The sequence below is a fragment of the Dromiciops gliroides genome, chromosome 4, assembly GCF_019393635.1.
Source record: "Dromiciops gliroides isolate mDroGli1 chromosome 4, mDroGli1.pri, whole genome shotgun sequence".
In the NCBI taxonomy this organism is placed as follows: domain Eukaryota; kingdom Metazoa; phylum Chordata; class Mammalia; order Microbiotheria; family Microbiotheriidae; genus Dromiciops; species Dromiciops gliroides.
Window position 1 is genome coordinate 142,317,162 of NC_057864.1, and position 19,253 is coordinate 142,336,414.

Genomic DNA, 19,253 nt, shown 5'->3' on the forward strand with positions numbered 1-19,253 from the left:
AATAAAGGTCGGCTTCACTTTAATAAAACACAGGGGCAGCTAGGTGGCGCAGTGGATAGAGCACTGGCCTTGGATTCAGGAGGACCTGAGTTCAAATCCGACCTCAGACACTTGACACTTACTAGCTGTGTGACCCTGGGCAAGTCACTTAACCCCAATTGCCTCACAAAAAATTAAAAAAATAGGCAAACAAAATAAAACACAGAAGGCCCAGACATTTCAATTCAATCAATCAAAAGTAAAACAGGCACGAATAAGTTCTTTTTTTTTTTTTTTCTGTTTATGTTGCTTTATTTTATATTCAGTACAAGGTGACCTTTCTCTGCCTCACTCAGATTTGTTTTAAGAAAATTTAACTTAGAAAATAGTTTTATTTTTAGCTAAATAATGAAGGTGCAGGACTTTCAGATTAAAAGAGGTGACTTTTAAGTGACCAGAAGAGCCTCATTCACAGAGATATAGAGGTGGAAAAACTCTTTTGAGCTTATTCTCCTGCTGGCCAAAGAGAAACACTAGATGAGATAGAAGCAGCATTGTCCTGTTTTAGCCCGAACGATGAGGTTTCCTAATGCTTTTGTCCTCATATTTGTGTACTTTTTCTTGGAAGGCAAGAATGTCGTGCATCAGTTGTCTGTGTCGCTTGAAGACATATATAATGGAGTCACAAGGAAACTAGCACTCCAGAAAAATGTAATTTGTGAAAAATGTGAAGGTAATGAATTGAGGCTGGGGGGAGGGGTGCGGAGAAGAATACTTCCCCGACTTTAGAGTCAAATATACAGACACTGTAAAGTAATAAAGTGAAATACAACACACTCAGTCACACATACCTACACACCCCTCTTTTCATTATTATATACAGTTTCTCACAAAGTATAAATTGAATACCTGCATCCCCTTCAAAGTCTATGCATTTATTAGTACACATTTTAAAAAAGCAAGAAAACTTTTGTAACTAGCAGATTGAATTTGGGGTCTGGAGTTAGAAAGACATCTTCTGGAGTTCAACTCTGGATTCAGTCTTATTGGCTGTGTGACCCTGGGCAAGTCACTTAATCCCATTGGTATCAATTCCTCATGTAAAAAATGAGCTAGAGAAGGAAATGGCAAATCATTCCACTATCTCTGCCAAGATACCCCCCACAAAAAGTCACGAAGAGTTGCACATGACTGAAAAATGACTGAACAACAGCAAAAAACTCCTTAATTTTCAGGTGGTCTTCAGGATGTGTCAGACCAAAACAAAATATTCGATTCAACTTGGTAGCTATTTTAGGTAGAGATGTTTCTTTGACTTGAGTCTTCCATTTCAGTCTTTATGTCATGTTTTCTAAGGAACAGCCAAAACTTAAACATGTGGCCACTGCCCAGAGCTTTCAGAGTTCTTGCTCCGATTGACTCTGAGAAGATCATAAATTGCATTTTTGTTTTGCTTCCCTAGGAATTGGTGGGAAAAAGGGATCCGTTGAAAAATGCCCCATCTGCAAAGGGAGAGGAATGCAAATTCACATCCAGCAGATTGGGCCAGGGATGGTCCAGCAGATTCAAACTGTGTGTCTTGAGTGTAAAGGTCAAGGCGAACGCATCAACCCCAAGGACCGGTGTGAGAACTGTAATGGCCGGTCTGGAGGGGGCTTAAGTTGGACAGTCATAGATATGAATCTCTTGGTCATCTCCAACCGACACAATTTTGGAGCCATTTGCATTGTATTTCACTCCCCAGACCTGGTCCTGGTGGTCAAAAAAGGTGTGGACACAAGTTCTCGTCCCAGCGTCCCAAACTTTGACGCTTTTGTCTGATGAGCTAGATACGAAGTGAATATCATCAGGACAGAACGCAACATTTAACACCCAGGATGCGTGGCCACTCAGTGTACCCGCCAAATTTGCATGCTGTACATCATAAATCTTAATGTAGCCGTCATCTGAAGCCGTGACAAGGAGCTGAGAGTCTGGGGAGAAGGTCAAAGAGCGGATGGGCATTGCATGGCCTTCAAGCGTATGCAGAAGTTTTCCAGTTGCAATATCAAAAATATTAATGATTCCATCTATGGCGCCACTGGCCAGATATTTCCCATCAGGACTGTAGGCGATGCTGAGGATGAATTTCCCTCTTGTATCCAAAGAGTACTCCTTTTTCCCACTCTCCACACCAAAAATGTTTACTTTCCCCACATGGCTTCCTGTAGCCAAAAACTGGGAATCGGGTGAGAAAGCCAAGGACCAGGCATCCACAGGGCCTGCATCGATAGCCTTCATCTGTTTGCCATTTTCTAAATCCCACAGACGGATGTGAGCATCAAGTGAAAAATATGGAACGCTTCACGAATTTGCGTGTCATCCTTGCGCAGGGGCCATGCTAATCTTCTCTGTATCGTTCCAATTTTAGTATATGTGCTGCCGAAGCGAGCACACGAATAAGTTCTTAATCAATATAAAGGACTATGGGAGCATTCTCACACTGAACACCACACAGGAAATAGCTTTGGATTGGTTAGCATTGGCCCCATAGAACTAGGTCAGGGCCAGTCAGTTGAATTGTGGTAGAATCCAATGGTGAAGGATTCCTGGGAAGAAATCATTCAAAGGTAGGGAGGCAGGGAGGGGCAGGGAGGAATGCTTGACCAGGTACAACCTTGTAAATCATGGAGATCTCATCAGTGAGGGTATCAGTGTCCACTCAGTGCCATTAGCAATATCCCCAGAACAGCAGGGGCTGACACCAGAATCTACATTAGGGGGAAGAGAGACATACTTAGGACAAAATAGACACAGCCAGGAAAAGAAAGATTCCAAATGCTACAAGGATACCAGCCCTCAGAACTCAGCAGAGCGCTATATCTAAAAAGAAGTTCCTAGGGTCTCCATTAAAGAAGAAAAGGCCATCTAGTAGCCAGGAGCTGAATTACCCCTTTGCCATGTGGTCCCCACATGCATGCTTCACTATTACTTTACTCTAAGTTTGAGCCCACTCTTACCAGGGACCTTGTGTGTGCAATTTCCCCAGTTTGGAGAAAGTATTGCTTTAATAATTGTTCTTGGTATACATGCTTGGCAAATACCCTTTCTGTAAGTCAATTGTCTTTCTTATAAGCAGTAGGAAGCATACTTTGGGGTGCTTGGGAGTGGCAATACTAGAAATCTAACTCCCTTATCCCTGAGCGGTAGTAGACAGATGCCCTCTGCAGATCCTTTATGCTAATAGAAGTGGAAATTGAGGAATTCGCCCTGAAACAGATTTTACAAACATACCTTGTCTAAAGTCATGCAGCCAAGTAGTGGCAAAGCCAGGGTTAGGATCCTAACCCTAAAACCTCATTGAGTGTAATTTCCACTATGTATACTGTATATCCTTAAATCTGACACTCTGCTTGCTTGTGCAATAACCTGTGCTACATTTATGGAAGGGCCAGTGTGAGTGTCGAAGGTGCCTGCTCTTCCCAGAATGTCTACCATGGTGGATATGAGCCCAGCCTGCTCTGTGGAGGTCATCCAACTCTGATAGCAGATCCAGGAAAAGGTACCAAAAGAGACTTGGCTGTTTAGCATTATTCCTGCAATGCAGAAAGTTCCTCACATTTTCGCAGTCACAGGGGCAGGACTTAGAAGCAGCATGTCTTAGTGAGGAAAGCTGGGGACCTAGAGCCAGCAGGCATGGCTTTTATTCCTAAAGAGCTGTCACTAGCTTAGCTGTGTGACCCTAAACAAGTGACTTCAGTTCTCTGGGCTTCAGTTTCTTCATCTGTAAAATGTGAGATTGGGTCTTTAGAATGCCTTCCAGAATTAAAAATAGCCTCACTTTTCCTCCTCTTTAAAATGAGGGGGTTGGACTAGAGGATCGCCAAGAACCGATGAGCCTATGAACTTGGGATGTCATTGCACTGAAACTCAGCATCTCCCTAGTATGAAACACACATTTCACTTGGTTGCCTCTCATATACCTGAAGAAAAGACTCACACTGATTGCCTTCTTGTTTGTAATGCTCCCTTGACCATCAGAGTCCTGTGTCACCAATGGTAGCATGTGGCTTCTCTGGTGTGGCTAAGCTTAGAGGGGCTCTTTCTAAAATTCTAGTTAATCTGGTGTGTCTTTTCTGACATTGTGGATGGAGCAAAATGAGGGCAAAGAAAGAAAGAGTGATTGAATGTTAGATCATAGAGCACTGTTGACTTCCCCCAAATTTCCTCAGATCAGAAACTCTGAGAGGTCTAAAAATCACAACTGTTGCTAAATAAACTCTACCTCTAGTTAGACAACCCCCAGATAATTCTCAACCTGGCATTTAAAGCCACCCCCATCTATTTCTCTCTATCCCATATGATCTATTTCAGTTGTGTAATCACAGTATGGAATATTCTACTCCTTTTTTCCATACTTTGACACAAACGTTTAGTTCCTCATCCCTGAGATGCACTCACTCCTTAACTTTTGCTTTCAAAATCTTTGGTTTCCTTCAAAGCCACCTCAAATGCCACATCCTGCCTGAGGACTTTTCTTATCCCTCCAGTTGTCAAGGCTATCCATCCCTTGAAACTTCTTTGCATGTATGTGTGTGTGTATCTATGTGTGTATGTATCCATGTGTATATCAGGCTATATTTGAAAGGTACCATGGCATGGTGGGTCAAGAGCCAACTGGGAAGCCAGGAAACCCAGGTGTAAGGCCTGACCCTGACACATACTAGATGTGTGACCCTGAACAAATCTTCTAACCTCTTGGGAGTTTTCTAGGACTCCAGGATGCAGGGAATGTGCCAACCTGTATTGGTAGAGGATTTGGGAGTTCCTCATACCAGTGAGACCGCAGGTATCTCTCTCCTACCCTGTATTTATCTCTGTATATGTTACATTCCGCCAGTAGAATAGAGCTCCTTGAGAGCAGGTACAATTTCATAGACAATTTTTTTTTCTTTTCATCCCAAGAACCTTATGTAGTGTCTTACATATAGCAGGAACTTAATCAATGTCTGTTGAATCAAACTTGGGAGGAGCCTCTTGGACATCTCTTTCAAATTTAGAATACCTTGTTTGTTTCTATTTCCCCCGCTGGTGGAAGGGCATGGTTTCCATCTGAGAGCCATTTCACACCGACTGTTTCCCCTGTGTCAAATAATTCACTCTCCTGCTCTTGCTTTGGTGCTAAAAGACACTGTCTTGATTGCATGGTTTGTCTTTCCTTTGTGACTTTGACTCATAAATCTAGTACAGAAGCTAATATAAAATTCCTAGGTGAAGTATGGTACAGGCAAGAACCAAAGAAAAATCATGTAGCAACAACAAACCTGCAAAATGACATGATGAGGCACAAAGGGTAAAAAAAAATGGAAAAGCAGACTTAATCCTGTGAGAACTAATGAGCCCTCAGCATGAGGCATATGGTGGAAGCTTAATAAATATTATTTGATAATGATAAGGCTCCAGAAATCATCAACAGTCCGTATTGCCTTGTCACATTTTCCTTGCTGTTCATAATCATAAAGAATAATCACACATGCACACATGCACCCACATATATATTTAGCCTCATTCCAAAGCACTTGGCAAGCTTAAAATCCTGCATACCAGCCACCTGCAAAGATCATCTCATTGCTCACAGAATTGTAGCCTGCTCTGAAACAGCAGCTGTCAGGCAGGACAAGGCAAAACCAGAAAGGAGCTTGTGGGAGGAACTGGAAACAAATGACATGGCCAGGGGAAGCGGCAGGTAGACTGAAATGGACCAAATGCAAGAAACATACGCCAACAACTGAGTTGAAGCAAATGTTGATATCCCTCCCATCTTTACCAAAAGGGCTCTAGGACCCCTCTGAGACCCCATGGCCTCAGGATTAGGTAATGATATCTACTGAAATTCTGAAATGTGTTGCAAATGTTATTTTAATGAAAATCCAATACTCTAAACCAACCACTACCTTCTACAGTAATTTTTTTTTCCGTGACAAAACAGCTACCAAGCTAAGCAAGGGCTATTCGTGAGCCATAGGTTCTTTTACCTGAATTTAATAAAAACTGCAACTGGGAGTTTTATGATAAAATTTAGTACAAGGCCAAACAAACAGAAGAGTCTCTGGATGTTTCTGTTACCCTTTGGGTAACTTTCCACCCTATCACTCAAAAGATAGGAGTTTCTCATACAAAGTCCATGCTGCCAAAGCCAAAGTCATTCCTCTCTTTCTTGGAAGACAATTTGACGAAATGGAAAGAACATGGAGCTTAGAGTCAGAAGACCCAGGTTCTAAATCTTGGCTGGGCCATTTCCTCACTTGAGTGGCCTTGGGCAAATTAATTTGTCTCTAGCTCTCTAGCCTCAGTTTCTTCATCTGAATGATGGAGAAAAATGATACTTGAACTACCTACCCTACAATGTCATTGTGAAAGCAGCTTGTAAATCTTTTTTTTTTTTTGAGGGGCAATGAGGGTTAAGTGACTTGCCTAGGGTCACACAGCTAGTAAGTGTCAAGTGTGTGAGGCCAGATTTGAACTCAGGTCCTCCTGAATCCAGGGCTGGTGCTTTATCCACTGCACCACCTAGCTGCCCCTGCAGCTTGTAAATCTTAATGCATTACATAAATGGGAACCAGATCCTGCAGTGTGTTGGACCTGCTTTCAGGAACACCAGAGTTCAAACATGGTCTCAGACACTTACTTGCTGTGTGACCCTGAGTAAGTCACTTAACCTCTTTCTGTCTCAGTTTCCTCATCTGTAAAATGGGGATAATAATAGCAATTATTTCCTAATTGTTGTGAGGATTAAATGAGATAATATATGTAAAACACTTCATAAGCCTTTAAAACTATATAATTTCTAACTATTATTATTATTATTATTATTATTCCTCTGTTACTCTTTTCTCACTATGTTTACTCCTACATAATACACTTAGCAACTTACACACAGATTTGAACATTGGAAAGGCCTTAAAAGCCCATATATGAAAGGAATCTCCACTGTAACATACCCAAGCAGTCATCTCACCTATGCTTGAAGATCTCAAAGGAGGGGCAACCCACAACCTCTTAGGGCAATCTATTTCACTTTGGGACATCTCTAACTGTTAGGAAACTTCTTCTGACAACAACCCGTTACTAGGTTTTCCCTATGGGGGCCAATAGAACAACTCTAATTCCTCTGACACTTGACAGAACCTCAAATATATGAAGGCTCCTCCAGTCTCCTCCTCTCCAAGCCAAATGTCTCCAGTTCCTTCAAACAATCCATATATGACATTGACTCAAGGCCCTTCATCATCCTGGTTACCCTCCTTTATATACTCAACAGCTTATTAATGTCCTTCTTAAACCATGGCTCCTAGAACTGAACCCTAGAAAAGGTCTTGACCAGGGAAGAGTACATACAATGAGACCATTGCCTTTCTACCCCTGAAAAATATGCCACTCTTTTTGTTTTTGTTTGTGTTTTGTGTTTTTGTTTTTGTTTTTTTTCGGGGCAATGAGGGTTAAGTGACTTGCCCAGGGTCACACAGCTAGTGTGAAGTGTCTGAGGCTGGATTTGAACCTGAATCCAAGGCCAGTGCTTTATCCACTGCACCACCTAGCTGCCCCAAAATATGCCACTCTTAATGCAGTCCAAGTTCAATTTAGCTTTTTGGGCTGCCATACCATGTGGATGATTCATATTGAGCTTACAGCTCAAACAAACATCCAGATCTTTTTCAGAACTGCTATCTCACTCTGCCTCTTCCATGTTGTATATGTGAGGTTGACTTTTTGTGTCCAAGTACAAAACTTTACATTTATCCCTTTTGAATTTCTTGTTAGATTCAGCCCAATGTTCTAGCCTGTCAAGAGCTTTTGAATATTCACTGTCATCCAGTGCATTAGCTACCCCCACCAGCTTTGGGACATCTGCAAATTTGGCTAGCATGTTGCCTATGCTTTTATCCAAGTCATTGCCAAAGTGTTAAACAGCACGGGGTCAAGTACAGATCCCTGGGTCACTCCACCGGTGACTGCCTACTATGTTGACATTGAGTCATTAAAGACTACTCTTTGAGTTCAGCCATCCAACCAATTCTGAATCCATTCAACTGTATTATCATCATCTAATCCAGATCTCCATCTTTTCCACAAGTCTTTATCAAAAGCTTTGCTAAAAACTAGGTAATTTATATCCACAGTATTCCTTTCATCTACTAGGCTATTAATCCTGTCACATAAGGAAATAAAGTTAGTAGAGCATGACCTGTTCTCAATGAAGCCATGCTGGATGTTTGAAATTATTACCTCCTTTTCTAAATGTTCGACAACCATCTCTTTAATGATCTGTCCTAGAATTTTCCTAGGAATCTAAGTCAAGCACATTGGCCTATAGTTTGCAGGATCTCTACTCTCTTTTCTTTCTCTCTCTCTCTCTCTCTCTCTCTCTCTCTCTCTGTGTCTGTCTGTCTTTGTCTCTCTCTCTCTCTCTGTCTCTCCCTCTGTTTCTCTGTCTCTGTCTCTCTCAGAATTGGAATAACATTTGTCCTCTGTTATTGTAGTGCCTCTTCCATTTTCCATGATCTTTCAAATATCACTGACAATTGACTCAGCAATCACACCTTCCAGTCCTTTCAGCACTAGAGGATATAATTCATCTGGGCCATGTGATTTTAATGCCCTCAGGACAACTAAGTCCTCTCTTATCACCTCCTTACTTATTTTGAACATCAACTAGCTATTAGTCATTTTTTTTACCATTTCCAGTGCAAAGATTATTTTCCTTGGTAAAGAAAACTGAAGATGAAAATTGAGCCATTCTTCCTTTTCTCTGTTGTTAGTTATCCCACCCACCCCAAGCAAATGTTCTTTTCCTTCTTGAATACTGCTTTTTTGACCAAAAGAACTTCAATACCCCTCCCCACTTATTTGTTATCCTCCATTCTTCTCACCAGTCTCAGTTCATTCTACATCTTAGTGCTCCTGATGCTACTGTTCCAAGACTGTACCATGCTCTTCTATTCATCTTGTGTTCTGGCCTTCTTTCTGTCTTCTGTTTAAAACATGCCATTTTACTAGCAAACACAGCATGTGCTCTATATGAATCAGCTAAACTACAGGTGCACAGTCTCCCTGATTCAGCTGAGCTTGGCGCTGCATCACAAAGAAGCCAGGTTTTTATCATTGTCTTCAACTCTCCTTCCCAGTCCACTCTCATTCTTATTCTTCGGACCAATGCCTGAATTATTGCCTTTAGCATTCTCGGTCCCTGGGAAGGAAAAATCCTTTTGTCTGGACCTTAGACTCACCCACCTCAGACCCAGGCCTAAACACCTTCCAACTCAATTCAGAAAGAATTTCCTGAGCACTTACTATGTGCCAGGCACTGCACTAGGTGCCAGCCACATGAAGACAAAAGCAAAATGGGATTCCCATTCTCCCATTCTGACTCCCAACAATGGCAGGATTCATCCTCCCAATCTTTGGTTTTTGCCTAATGGGTTCTCCTCTCTCTCCCTATTAGTATGGTCATCAACTTCATTTTTGTGGCCAGACTAAATCTGTTCCTAATTCTCACATAAATTCTGGGAGAGAAGTCTTGCCATGGATGCACCATACTCTAAGAGAACAGGAAGAATGGTAGATGAGAAACCATGCTGCATAGTGGAAAGAGTAACAGATATGAAGTCAGAGAACCTACATTCAAATCCTGCCTACTCCCTGTATGACCTTGGGCAACTACTCTGGGCTAACCACCCTGAGCATCAGTTTCTTCATCTTTATATAGCCCTCCTCAATCCCTAATTGTTGTCTTGGAAACAGTAGGATTGGATAAAACATACTGGGATGAATGTCTGTGTGCCCACCCATGTATGCATTACCCAGAATCCCACCAAGTCTCCATGGCAATAATTCTGGAGAGAAGGGCTATATGTAAACTGATGAGGTAGAACTAGAAGTCCCCTAAGGTCACTTCCAGCTCTATGCTTAAGAGACCAATAATGAGCTTATATTATGAGTTTATGTTATATGAGCTTTTAGTTATATTATAGATTATGAGTTAATAATTAAGAAGCTAAGGCTGATGAGCAGGAGCTTGGTCATTGCCTCTGATAAATTTTATCCCTCTGCATATGTGTCCTCTGGTACTGTTGAAACTTTTTATAGGAATGAAAGGCAGATTGAAGGAATATTGACTATATATACATAGATAAATTATATTATAAAATAAATATAAATAACATACAAAATTATATTCTATATAAGTATATTATAAATATATAATAAATGTATATTTTAAATGTGTATATGTATATATATGCATATGTACATAAAATATATACATATACATATACATATACATACACACAAACACACACAGAGCTATGGTTTCAGTCATCATAGATTTTCCCCTACTGGTTGGAGCATCATATCACTCTGTTTATATGGTGCAGTGGGTACTGTTTAGAAAGCCCAAGTGGAAGAGTGAGTTGGAGGGCTCCTGATGACAATGAGCAGAATTTTTCCACTGACTTGCCTTGTGTGTACAAAACACTGCAGCACAAGACTATAGAGTACAGTATTTCTCAGCTGAGGAGCAGACAGAAAGTACAGATGTTTGAAGGATTTGGGCACTGCCCATGTGGAATTAAAAAACGACAAAAGACAATTCAGCTGTACAACTTCCTGTCAGCCTCAATTCTTGGCTGACTTCAGTTAGCTTAATCTAAATGACCTAAACCAGGCAAAATGAAGGTGGTGGCTTTAAGGAAGCACCTAGGAACACACAGAGAAAACCTCTTAGCATACCCAAAACTCTGTATATATTTCAAAGGAGAATAGTGAGAAACCAAGTATGTCTATCAGAAAAGCCAGCTGCTATTGTCCTGAACCATCATTTTAGTTGATCTCTTAGCTGCACACTCTGCTCAAACACAGCCTATTCCTAGGAGAAAATTAAAAGGGATTTGAACACTGTCACACATGCTCACAGAAATTAGTCAACAGAAGGTTCATTTCCCTAACTTTGTCAGAGTGGAAAGAATAGATTATTTTTAAAGAGTGATCCATCCAATCAGGCCCTCTCTTTTACTTTCCTGATTCAGAGTGATGCAGTGCCAAACATTTTGGATGTGGAATCAAGGGGACCTGATTCAAATTTTGACTCTGCTGTGCAGTGTTGCACAAAGTCACATCCTCACCTATAAAAGGAGAGGATTAAGTTAGACCAAAGCTTCTTAAAGTATGGGTTGCAACCTCATATAGGGTTGGGTAACTGAATGTGGGGGTTGTGAAAATTTTGGCAATAGTAAAAGGTTATGAATACCTATTTTATATGCCTGTATACCCAGGGTCACATAAAAATTTCTCAGGAGAAAAAGGGTCACGAGTGGGAAAAGTTTAAGAAGCCCTGAGCTAGATGATCTCTGAAGTCCCTCTAAGCTCTAAATCTATGACCCTATGAATGCTTGTTTTCCCCCCAAACCAATGAGGAAGGGGCAGCTCAATGACACAATGGATAGAGTACCCACCAGCCCTGGAGTGAGGAAAACGTGAGTTCAAGTCTGACCTCCAACACTAACTGTGTGACCCTGGGCAAGTCACTTAACCCTAATTACCTCCCCAAAAAGTTAAAAATGAAAACACAGATCAATGAGAAAGAAGTAAGGGTTGTAAAATGCCCATATGGCTTTAAATCCTAATTTATCTTCTAGAATTAGAAACTTGTTCTAGTATAGCATGGTCTTTACTATACTAGACTAATGTAATATAGGGTCCATAGTTGTTCTTAATGGAGAAAACGTAGGATCACAGGATCATAATTTAGATCTTTGAAGGGACCATGTAGATCATCTAGTCCATTCTTCTCATAAACTGAGGTCCAGAGAGTTGAAGTGAATTGCCCAAAGTAACAGAGTAGTAAGTGGCAGAGCTAGAATTCAAGCTAGGGTCCAGAGTCCCATTGAGAAAGGAATCCAGAAAACAAAAGTATCCCAGAATTGTAGATTCTCTCAATCAGCAACTGAAAGCAAAAGTGAAACCGTCAAGGTGGTACAAGGTGCCAGGGCAGCAAGAAGAATAAAATAAGCAAGTCAACCTGAACCCAAAACTTTACTACAGAGACTAAAGAAGTAGAGAATCAGATGCTAGAGAGAAGCCACAAAGAAGGAAGATGCAGAAAATGTCTGGTTGTTAACATAGTCACAATGAGTCCAGTACCATGAGAATACAGCTTTAGCACTAACTAATAAATAATGAAACACTTATATAAGAGGCAGCTGATAAATTCTAACTTCTAAATAAAACTGGAAAATTTATTGTTTCAGATGCCTCTCAGGGGCACGTAATCTACTAACAAAGCACTTCATTGCTTCCTCTAAGATGCAAAACTGATTCCAGGTACATCAATTGATGCAATTTTTGGACACTTGAAACTCTATATGGATTGGCTATTTCTACTTCATACTTTATGACTTCCCTATATCTTTGGCACTAATGTTCCTTAGTATTCTAAATACTTTTTAAATAATGAAAAATAAAACTTGTTGTTTTACCTGGAAAAACGAGATGCATTCAATGGGGCAGCTTGATCCTTTGAGATATATTTAAATTCCAGGTTTCAGAAAGCACCTTGTATCTACTAACAAAAAAGGAAGACAGTCAACTACTACAAATAGAAGCCAGTTACTTATTTACATATTTTAGGTAAGCCATTTGGAGCTTATATCAGTACAAAAATATGAAATGACAGAAATAATATATTAGCTGAGGAACAAAACATTCTATAGCATAAAGAACAATTTAAAAATTCATAATTATTGCATTAGCTACCACAAAGCACTATAACATTTATCCTTCTTTTGTTGATTATTGCAAAGCCTTTGACTCAGTTACTGCAAATATAAAAAATAGACCCAAGTGTGGTAAAAAAAAAACCCTACAGTGTTTTATTTCCACCAGAAAAATCATTCTCTATTTAAAATATACCAACAACATGAAAATGTCAAGAATAAGATGATGGAAGATATGGCATTTTTCAAAGATATGGTTTAAATTCATTATAATTCTGCCTAGCCCACAATCAACATCATCTCTCTTGAAGGTAACTAAGTATGGTTTCCAAATTAAAAAGGGTATCAAATTAAAAACATTTTATCAATTACTGGTGTATATGAATGACATCAACTTATATGGTTACACGCACACACACACCTATATATAACATGTATGTGTATATATACATACACACATATTACATGTATGTATGTGTACGCACACACACACACATATATATATATATATATATATATATATATATATAAAAATATCTCCTTCATCTTGTGGACTCCCCCAAAGAGACTAAAAGTTTCAAACTGGAATCCCAAAATCATACTGAACTAATAGATGAAAAAAATCTTTGAGGCAGCTAGGTAGAACAGTTGATAGATTTCCAGGCCTAAAGTCAGGAAGACCTGAGTTCAAGTGTGGCCTCAAATACTTACTGGCTGTGTGACCCTGGCCAAGTCATTCAACCTCCATTTGCCTCAATTTCCTTACCTGTAAAATAGGTATAATAATAGCAACCACCTTCTAGGGTTGTTGTAAGGATAATAATAACTGTAAAATTGTTAGTATGGTGCCTGGCTCATAGTAAGTGCTATTTACATGGTTGTTGTTGTTGGTTGGTTGTTACTGGTTGGTTGATGGTGGTGGTTGGTAGTGGTCTTGGTGGTGGTTTTACAAAGATATATCTTAATGTCCTCTAGGCAAGAGATGTCAGGTATGAGGATATCAAATAGAAGACTATGGCTGAAGATGATAAATCATTCTTAACATCTTCTTATGTTAAGATATTTATTGGCATCCTGACATCAAAGCTGAATGGGAAGATGTTTAAAGTAAGGAACATCTATGCACCATTCTTAATGTATACTTTAAAAGATATCACTTCACCAACTAATCATCTTCTCCAAGTTTTATAATACAAAAAGCTTTCAAAAGATAAAGATCTAGAAGAAGTGACCAAAATCTTGTGAAAGGAGAGTGAAGTGCAAATTATTCCCATTGTTCTGTCTGTGACTGGAATTTTGCCAAGGATGTTTTCAGTGAGCCTATAGATGAGTTTGAATCTCACCTGTGTGACCCTGGGCAAAGCACTTCTCTCTGGGTCTCAGTTTCCTCATTCATAAAAATGAGAACTAGATGACTTCAAAGGTTCCTTCCAGCTCTAAAACGAGAACATTTAACAAAATGGCACCAGGTTAACTGCAGAATAATTCCAGGGGTGGGGGGGGCTTTAAGGACTCTCAAAGACAGTAGGGAATGTGTGAGCTGGGACAGTACAGTATGATGAAAAGAGCATTCACTCCAGAGTCAGATAACCTAGACTCAAATCCCACCCCACAGCCTGTGTGACCTCCTGCAAGTTATTTCACTTTCCAGTGCCTCTGTTTCATCTTCTGTAAAATAAGGAGTTTGTACTAAATGTCTTCTGGAACTGTGATGTTATAATTTGTCAAACAGAGGGTAAGACAGCCATGTTGGCTTCATGGAGAGCATATTTTCAATGAGGGGCAGAGAAGAGGGTGGAAAGATTATGTAGTATTGCTTACCAATAAAGTGTAATGAACACATTGTCCTGGTGAAGCAATGGAACATTAGCAGCCCTGGGTTTTAAATCTAAAGTCCCATTTCAAATGGAGATAAAGTAAAACTCCATTTAGTCATGTCACTGATTTAATATTACATTCTGCTAAGTTTCCCTCAGCTCACTACAGTTTGGTTTCCACTGAAACAAAGGAGATAGAGAATTTAGGCTGTTCTTTAGATAATATGGTCCAAACATAGTTTAACTTTCATTATTTTGGTAAAACTTGGGCCTGGATCTCATAATCTATTTGTTTCACTTCTTGATTTTGGTCTAGGATAGTTAGACTCTACTTTCTACTTTTGTGAAGAATAATTGTTAGCATTTAATCAGCACTTTTAAGGTTTGCAAAGCACTTTTCATATGTTAACTTACTTGATCCTCACAACAATTTTGTGAGGCATGTGCTGGGTTGTTTTTTTGTTTTTTTAGTGAGGCAATTGGGGTTAAGTGACTTGCCCAGGGTCACACAGCTAGTAAATGTTAAGTGTCTGAGGCCGGATTTGAACTCAGGTACTCCTGACTCCAGGGCCGGTGCTCTATCCACTGCGCCACCTAGCTGCCCCGGTATGTGCTGTTTTTATCCACATTTTACAGATGAGGAAACAGAGGTCTGAAAGATTATGTGACTTGCCCAGGGTCATACAGCCAGTAAAAGTATCTGAGGAAGGATTTAAAGCTTCACTTCAAGGCTTTCTTGAGTAAGCATTAATTACGCTATAAATGTGTTTGTGAATTACCTATTTGAAAACTGGTAAATATAAATAGGGTTCTGTATGTGGAAGTCAGAAGAGCCTGGGTTCAAATCCTACTCTAGGCACTTGCTAATAATATGACCATTATTATTAAGTTACATAACCTCTGTGCTTCAGTTTCCTCCTTTGGAAAAATGAGAGGGTTGGACTCCAGGACTTCTAAGGTCCCTTCTAGTGTTAAACCTATTATCCATGAACTCCCAGGGTGCTGATTAACTTTAAATCAATGAGGATTTTGAAAAATATATCCATTCTCACCTGAGCCAACAACAGAGCCTTGGCAGAATCACAGCCTCTCAAAGTTGAGAGGGACCTCTGACATCATCTAGCCTGATACATGCTCAAACAGGAATCCCCTCTATCACTTACCTAATAAGTCTAGCCTCTGCTTGAAGAAATCTAGCAAAAGAGAATGAACTCAGGGGCAGCTAGGTGGAGCACTGGACAGAGCACCAGCCCTGGATTCAGGAGGACCTGAGTTCAAATCCAGCCTCAGACACTTACACTTACTAGCTGTGTGACCCTGGGCAAGGCACTTAACCCCAATTGCCTCACCAAAAAACAAACAACAACAACAACAAAAAAAAGGGAGAATCAACTCATTTCTCAAGCAACCTATTCTAATTTGGGATTGCTCTAATTGTTAGAAAAGATTTTGCTTATACTGAGCCTGAATTTACCTTTCTGCAGTTTTCCCCCATTGCCTCTAGTTCTTCCCTAGCAGAATAATTCTAATCCATCTTCCATGAGACAGCCCTTCCCTGAATTTTCTGCAAGTTAAATACCCCCATTTCCTTCAATGAATCTTTGTATGGCATGGTTTCTCATCCTTCTACCACGCTGGTCAACATGCCCTCTAGATGTGTTCCAGTTTGTCAATTCCTATGTCCTGTGTCCATTCCTATGTCGTTGGACATTTAGGAATATCCACTCCTAAAATCTGGGATCCAAAACCGAACACAATAGTCCAGATATGGTTGCACCAGGGCAGAGGTCAGCAGAATTATTGCTTCTCTTCTCTATGGCATCAAACAAATGTGAACAAACAGGTCAGAGATTATATATTTTTTTGTTCTTTCCTCCAGATATCTGGTTCTGAGAAACAAGATTTTTTTTTTCCTCTGAAGGATAGCTGCTTTTATCCTGCATCACTTTAAATCACAAACTCATAAAAATGATTTGCCTTCAAAAAGAAAAAATTAATGATGGATTTAAAGGTTTCATTTTGTTGAGATAAAAATGCACCTCATCTTCAGTCTCAATGCCACTTATTTGTTAGATTGCTCAGATTCCTCTTTTCCTTTTATTATAGGGTGGGAACATTTTCTAGTGATGAGAGATAAACGTGAGTATCTGGAGCTGACTCCCAGCTCTTTTATTTGACTTTCACTGCGACCTTGAGCAGATTAGTTGGGGAGTTATGAATCAAATTTTCTGTTTTCTCATCTGTAAAATAAAAGGACCAGGCTAGAGAATCTCAAAGGTCCTTTTCAGCTCTAAGTCCTATGATCTATAATACTAGAGATTCTTAGTCCTTCCAGCATAGCCCAAGTGTGTGATATTTAATAGCATATGACCTGGCTGGCTATTTCCTTTCAAACATCCCTTTCATTTTTTAATTACTTCAGTCCCAAGTGAGAACATGATCCCCTAACTCTTGCTTTCTTGCCATACCTCAGGAATAATAAAGATGCCAGTGAACCCAATAATGTTTTCTAGAAGCTCTGTGAATGTGTGCATCTCTGCCCCCAACCCCATTCCATGATTTAGGAGTTTTGATTATCATTTACCTGGTAGGAGTACAAAAATCTCCATATACAAAAGCACTCTCCTCAGCTGTTTTATAAAACAACCAGCTGAGTCATGTCCCATGCTCCATCTTGAGAGGCCCTCTTTACTTCCTGGAATATATCAAGACAGGAAGGATAAAATTGGATTGGTCAGGTGAAATAAACCTTTCCATACTACACACGGCAGTGAGTAGTATGAACCAGAATAGGAACCAAGATTTGGATGAGCTAATCAGGGAAGATCTGCAACAAGACAGGAGGGGGAGGCTGATACATGGACTGCAGCCATCAACACTTAGTCAATCCAGGGCCTGTGGAGAAGAATCAGAGAAATGTGAAGGTGGCAGAAACCCAGCCATCCTGGTCATCTGTTGACAAGGACAGGGTTATTACTGGACCTCCTTCTAGTGTTTCCTTTCACAGGAGTCTTAAGTGCCCCCAACATGATAAACTGTACACTTCTCTAGCAACACAACAGTTTCCAAAGGCTGGCTGCCTGCTTGCTACTTAACCTCAATTTCACTGTCCTTCATGCCCTCACCTTACTCCTACTAATGACACACTGAATAATTACTTCTTTCTCAGCTGTTTAGATCTTTCCAAGATCTGTGGACTGATCACACCCCTGCTAATTACACATCACTTAGCTAAATGATCCATGCTTCTCGCTTTTCAACTTTTTGCATTCCAAGCCTTTTCTCTTCCCTCATCATTACTTTGATTTTCTCTGAGATCCTCCACTGTGATGCCCTCTCTCTAAAGTGGGGGGTTCTTTTTCTTATTTAAATGTGATAAACATTTTGATTTATAGTTTGGGGTTCCAATTTTTATCCCTCCTTCCCTCTCTCCCCTCCTCCCTCCCTGAGGCAGCAAGCAATCAGATATGGGTTATACATGTATGATGAACACTACCATATGTCATTTTGTACAAGAAAACTTGATTAAAAGAAAAAAGTGAAAGAAAATGAAAAATAGCATGTTTCAGTCTTTTCCATCAATATCAGTTCCTTGTTTGGAGGTAGATGGTATGTTTCATCAATAGTCCTTTGGTATTGTCTTAGATCGTTGTATTGTTGAGAAAAGTCAAGTCATTCACAGTTCTTCATCAAACAATATTGCTTCTCTGTACACAAAGTTCTCTTGGTTCTGCTCATTTCACTATACCTCATTTCATACATGTTAAAGTGGGGGATTCTTAGCCTGGTTTTCATGGACTTGTGAAGGAGAGGACTGCAAATTTTTTTTGTTGTATTTTGATAATATTTTAGTATATTGGCTTTATTTTAATTCTATGTATTTTATTTTAACATTTAAAATATTATTCTGAGAAGGGGTCCATCAGCTTCCCCAGACTACCAAAGAGGTCCATTGACACAAAAAAGACTAAGAACTCCTGCTCTAAACTAACAAGGGTGCCATACAACAAAACATTACCTTTCCCATGCAGCTTTTTTTCCCCAATCTTAATAGTATTTTTCCAGTTACATGTAAAGATAGTTTTCAATATTTGTTTTTTATAGGATTTTTGGGTTACAAACTTCCCTCCCCTTCCCCAAGACAGCAAGCAATCAAATATATTTCTGCATTAGTCATGTTATGAAAGAAGAATCAAAACAAAAGGGGAAAACCTCAAGAAAGAAAAAAATTAAAATAGTATCCTATGCAGCTTGAATAGAAGAAAAGGACTCCCAGACTTCTTGGCATTCCACTGAACTGTGGGATGCTATCACTCGCTATCCAATGTACTTCAATTCAACTCAACAACCATATTTGGTGCCTTCTGTATGTAGAACATTGTGTCAGGTCTCTATGGGAGGGGAAAAGCTTAGAAAATATATGGTCCCTGTCCACATGGAGCATATAGTCCAGTAAAATACAAAATATTATGGGCTAGGAGCACATGAGAGGTTCAAACAAAGTGCTATGTGAGATCCTTTGGGCAGTAGCTCATTATAAACTGGAGAAAACAGGGAAGGTTTCATGGAAGAAGTGGCATTTGAATTGGATTTTAAAGGAAAAATAGGGAATCAAGCAGGTAAGGAGGACAAATAAAGACATTTCAGGAATAGGAAACAAGGAAAGCAAATACAGTAAGAGCAGGGGTTTAGAAGGCTTGTTTGAGTT

At 39.8% G+C, this 19,253-nt stretch overlaps 1 protein-coding gene and 1 non-coding gene across 2 annotated transcripts; both read right to left on the reverse strand.

Moving 5' to 3' along the window:
* Nucleotides 1–827: 827 nt before the first annotated feature.
* Nucleotides 828–2,301, reverse strand: LOC122752500 (WD repeat-containing protein 61). The gene has a single exon (XM_043999306.1). It carries the CDS (start codon nucleotides 2,257–2,259, stop codon nucleotides 1,636–1,638), a length of 624 nt encoding a protein of 207 aa, XP_043855241.1. The 5' UTR covers nucleotides 2,260–2,301; the 3' UTR covers nucleotides 828–1,635.
* Nucleotides 2,302–2,306: 5 nt separating this feature from the next.
* On the reverse strand, nucleotides 2,307–2,413 carry LOC122726845. Its single transcript, XR_006352838.1, has one exon. It is a non-coding gene; the product is annotated as a U6 spliceosomal RNA (small nuclear RNA).
* Between the last annotated feature and the right edge of the window lie 16,840 nt (nucleotides 2,414–19,253).